We start from the raw sequence: 5,476 nt of genomic DNA on the forward strand, positions 1-5,476 counted from the left end.
CCAGGGGTCCAGGTCCCAGTACCATTGCTTACATAGATGCAAGTCAATGAAATCATCTCAGAGCAGAATTTGAGATTTGACTGTTTACTGGCTAAACTAAAGGCACTGAAAACTACAGCACTGGCAATTTTTAATTGATACTGTGAAATAGGAAAGATGCTAGCAAGTTATAGGTCTGCCACAGGTCTGTGCTGTAAGTTCTCCTGAAGTCTGGGTCACCACAAATAACAGGCTCCAGTCCCATAACCTCTTATGTTTAACTTTAAGCACAAACTCATCCATGGAAGTCAAAGGGATGGTTCAGATGAATAAACTTAAAAATACCTAAGTGAGCAGAATGGGGATACAATTTGCTCACTGCATTCTTATGACATGAGCAAAAAATCAGGATAAAGTAAGCACTGCCATATGTCTCTATTTCTTTTCCTATTCAGATATCTATTAACTGTTGCAATCCGATATTAAGAATAGTTTAAGTTTAGTACTATGTTAGCAGATTTTGTACTTATATGTTTCAGGTTTTTGGTTTGAAGTAGTACATTTCTTTTGTAAAAATACTGTTAGGATTTCTTATGGAATCTTTGCTAAATAACATACAAACATAGCTTCTGCAGTAGTATTAAAACACCTTTTTCACAATGAGAGAAATATCACTGCAGATAAAACTGTTAAGAAACACTTTCCTACTTTCTCCTCCTCCTTCTCCCCTTCAGTAGCTGAAAAGCCAATAAAACATTTCTCCACCTCCCACACATTTCAGAACTGGATCTGGATCTGTGTGCATTTACCCAAAGCGTGCTTTCAGACTCGGGAGAGGTGAAAGAAATGAGCTTGTGCGCTACGGAACTGCACTTTCAAACACAATTCTACACTTTTATATGGTCTTGCTTATACGTTATGGGTTTTAAACATTTTTGATCAACTTCGAGACAGCCTGGGGAAAATGTCTTGGATACACTTGCATTTGGCTAATCAGACATTATATGAATCTGTAAATGGTACAGAAGTGAGAGCTGTTGCTGACAACGATACCATAGATCCAAGATGGGTTGAAGACTCCTTTCCAGGATTAGAAATACTGTGCACTATTTATATTACCTATGCTGTGATCATTTCAGTGGGTCTCCTTGGGAATGCTATACTCATCAAAGTCTTCTTTAAGATTAAATCAATGCAGACGGTTCCAAATATTTTCATAACCAGCCTGGCTTTTGGAGACCTGTTACTTTTGTTAACCTGTGTGCCAGTTGATGCAACACGCTACATTGTGGATACCTGGCTCTTTGGAAGAATTGGCTGCAAGCTGTTGTCCTTTATCCAGCTAACTTCAGTTGGAGTATCAGTGTTCACTTTAACTGTTCTCAGTGCTGACAGGTGGGTCTGAAGCAATTTGGTTTGTTAAGAAGTATTTGTGCATGAAGTTCAGAATGAATGAGAAGATAGAATCTGTCCCTTTGCATTAATCAGTAACATTTTGTCCTCAGATAGAAAAGCATGATGTTAAATGATCAGACGAAAATCTACTTCTCTTTCCAATTAAAAAAAAAATAACAATGTAAGCTAAAAGTCAATATTAACTGAAAAAGTGGCAGAATTATTTATATGCAAGACAATTTAGAAAGAATTTTGGAAAAAAAAGCCTGACCTTTTAGTCCTTGGAAGCATATAGAAAACACATTTTTCTTTAAACACATCAAGAAAGATAAATGATTGAAGGGAGGGAAAAGATTGTATATTGGTGCTACCTAGTGGTGCCTGGAAGAAGTCAGGAGGATGAACAGTACAGATAAGAAGATGACTAATGACAACGGGAATTTTTCCATTAATTTTATTCCATCAGCTTCGGACGGGGCCCTAAGACTCTAAAAAAACACCAATTGCTTCTTAAGATTGTTACTTTCAAAACTTTTTACAATTTGATGGCTATTACAATGCAATAATAATTTTCATCTTGACAGGTACTTATTATGATTTTGATGCCACACTGCTTTATTTCAGTATTTTCATTGTTTTGGACTTCTAGTTACTGTACCTTTTCTAGTGACATTTTAACTCATAGGTCCTGAAACTAGAATTCAAATTAGACTGACAGCTTTACTATGACAGCATGTAAGCCTCCATCTCACTGACTTTCAGTGTTGAAGAATTCAAAAGGTTTTTGAATGCTAGAAAACCGAAGTACTGTCTATTCTATGCAGTCACTACTACAAAATTGTGACACCATTGCCATGGCATGCCAGCAAAGAGAGTCAAAGGATCACATCCCCTTGTTGACATAGCTGGCCTGCAAAACCACGCATGTAGATGCAGCTACACCAACAGAAGAGTGCCTGTTGTTCATAAGGGGGGAAAAACCTCTTCTGCTGGCATACTTTAAATTTGATAGAGGGCTCTGCCAACATAGCTATAGCAGCATAGCTACCGCGGCTGCAGTTCTGTAGTATAGGCAAGCCCAAATAGTAACTGGGTGAAGTAGCCAGCCTGTAAATCCCCAGTAACACAACATATACTATAGAATTAAGTCAACCAAAATAGCAATGGAGAATGTGGCTATATTGATTCTTCCTGGAAGCCATGGTATAATTGCTTTACATGATATTTTAACCCAGTAATCCTATGGTTAAAATCACTCTGGAAGCAGGAGCATAAATGAATGACGATGCTTGGAAAAGTCTGGGATCAGGAGAGTTATGACTGGTGTTCTCATCTGCAGCTCTGTTTCTGAATTTGCCTGGAAGTGAGACAGAGAACAAGGTCCTTACCTAGTACAAACTGGCACAGCTCCACTGCCCTTCTTCCATCCTCTTGAGCCATGCCTCCTGCTTCACTATATCCCCTTTCACACCAGCCTCTTGCCCTTTCCGTGGATCTCCTCTGCCTCCCCCAAGATCCACCCATTCTGAGACCAGGGAGAGTGGTTTCATCTGCTGCTCAGGTCCCTCTGCCCTGTCCTCCTAATTGCCACTTCCTCTCTTTTTCACACATTCTCCTGCCTACATGTTCACCTTGACATTCACCACACATTCCTGCCATTTATTTTGTCTGTCTGACTCATTCCAGCTCACACAGTTCCACAGGCAGGAATCAAAAGCAGACCAATGTGTATTGATAAGTGCTCAAATGGACTTTAAACGGTGTTCCATAACTGCCTAAAAGCTGTCATGAACGGTGGTCACAAGGATGTGGGTGTTGCATAAATTGCTGATTTTATCCCCTGAAGGCTAGTCCAATTCACCTCTAGAAGAGAGTCACACTTTCAGGCTGGGTCCAACTCTATTTTATTGCTTGCAAGCAGGCCGACAGAGGAGCTTGTTGCTCAAATCAGTGTCGACCCTAAACAAAGTGCGCGCGCTGCTTTTATTGAGCTAGCAATTTTTAGTTGGCGTGTTACATTTTGATTGGTCATTACAAAACAAAACCTGGGCAACATGTAAGACATGCGTAGTGGGCCATCCTGTACCATGTGGGTGGAAAGTTACAGAATGCAGGGGTTAATACTAAAACAAGGAACAAAGAAACATAGAGAAAAGTATCTATTTTCGCTACATGGGGAGATACAGCTATGATACTGTGCCCTAATGCTTGAAGTTTCATGGGCTTACCCACAGAATTTTGTACAGGGAACCCAAGCCAAGGCTGCCTTCAGCCTGGTCCAAAAACAAGAACAAAGGAGCTGCAGACTGGGAATGGCAGCCACTGCAATTGGTATGGCAGGAGTTAGTGCTGCCCCAGGTGCCACACAGTTGCCCCTGCTAGGAAGCTGTGCTACTATGCCTCTGCTTGAGACATCAGAAAAACTAAAATCCCTTCAGCTACTAAGTCCTTAGAGTCTATCTCCAGTAGTAAGCTGATCCATTAATTTCCAAGACTAGGTCTGGGAGCTTCTTGGCTTACTGCTCTGCTGAGTATTTCCCTCACCCTCCTTTGTCTTCTACTGATTCACCACATTCAGCCTCACACTTACATTGAGGGATACACACTTCTTCATCAGCTCTTAGTCTGTATATTTGCCCATTTATCTCTCTTTCCATCTCCATAACTTCAGTATATACAGTTCTGTCCCAATACTAACCTATAATGCCCTCCAACCCAAGCACAAGAGGACAACCTCTTTTCAGCAAGACCTACAAAGCCAAAAGCATTTGGAGCTTCCCAGCCAAGTCATTTGGGAGATAAGATGAATCAGGGGACGAACGTTTCAGGTAGACTACAGACAACAGGATTTAAGTAGGTGCTTAAAATTTATCCTTAGGTTTTCAACCTCAGTTATGGAGAAGCTAGTATCACTTTATGTCAGGGGTGGGCAATTATTTTGGGTGGACGGCCGCTTACCGTGTTTTGGCAAGCCATCAAGGTCTGCACGACGGGCAGTCAAGGGCAGATAAATATTAATTTTCTAAATTTTTTAGGGGTCCCGCAGGTCAGATAGAATGGCCTGGTGGGCCACATCCGGCCCACAGGCTGCATTTTGCCCACCCCTGCTTATGTCATAACATAGAAAACCAAATGCACATATATGTATCATGTGCTTGAAAATAAATGTACAAAATTAATCTCATATTAATTGCCAAGGTGATTCTATTAATCTTAGTTTAGATGTAGCAGGAATGCATTTGCCTCCAGAAGTTTAAATTATCGGTGCTATAAGACTAATGATGCTGCATTTATTCTGACACGTTGATGTTGGTTATGTTTCTAGATACAGAGCCATTGTGAAGCCCTTGGACCTGCAGACATCAGATGCTGTTATGAAGACTTGCTGTAAAGCTGGCTGTGTCTGGATTGTCTCCATGATGTTTGCTATCCCAGAGGCTGTATTTTCAGATTTATATTCATTCAGCAATCCCGAGAAAAACGTATCTTTTGAAGCATGTGCCCCATATCCTGTATCTGAGAAAATACTGCAGGAAGCTCATTCTCTGGTCTGCTTCTTGGTGTTCTATATTATTCCACTCACTGTCATTTCTGTCTATTATTTTCTTATTGCCAGAACGTTATACAAAAGCACATTCAACATGCCAGCTGAAGAACATGGCCATGCCCGTAAACAGGTATGTAGGATCAGGAAGTCCAGTGTCCAGCTTTTAGAAGTTTAACATATGGATTGAAATCTTAACTTTTAAATGCAAAAGGCTTGCATATAGAATATAAACAATAGACAAGTAACATGCCTCTGTGATATATAATCTATAGGAACAGACAGTAACAAGGCATTTACTTCTCATCTTTGAGAAGATCATCAAGGAGCACATTTGTGAGGGGCCGGCATCAGAAATGATGCTCAGGGGCAATCAGCATGGTTTTATTAAGGGGAGATCATGTCAGACCAACCTGATTGCCTTCTATGATCAGGTCACAAAGGCCATGGATGCAGGTGTCGCGGTGGATGTAGTCTTTCTGGACTTCAGCAAGGCCTTTGACACCGTCTCTCACCCCATCCTAGTTAAAAAACTAGGTGACTGTGGCATCGATGCCT

General features: G+C 40.8%; 1 protein-coding gene across 1 annotated transcript in view; it reads left to right on the forward strand.

Annotated features, from left to right (window-relative positions):
* Positions 1 to 782: 782 nt before the first annotated feature.
* BRS3 (bombesin receptor subtype 3) overlaps positions 783 to 5,476 on the forward strand; it is an 8,978-nt gene continuing 4,284 nt past the window's right edge. Inside the window, exons 1-2 of the mRNA XM_019521324.1 lie at positions 783 to 1,374; positions 4,700 to 5,051. Coding sequence (XP_019376869.1) covers positions 944 to 1,374; positions 4,700 to 5,051 — 783 coding nt within the window. The 5' untranslated portion in view covers positions 783 to 943. The remainder of the gene's footprint in view (positions 1,375 to 4,699; positions 5,052 to 5,476) is intronic.

Source organism: Gavialis gangeticus, unplaced genomic scaffold (assembly GCF_001723915.1).
Source record: "Gavialis gangeticus isolate Ggan-Ray unplaced genomic scaffold, GavGan_comp1, whole genome shotgun sequence".
NCBI classification, from domain to species: Eukaryota; Metazoa; Chordata; order Crocodylia; family Gavialidae; genus Gavialis; species Gavialis gangeticus.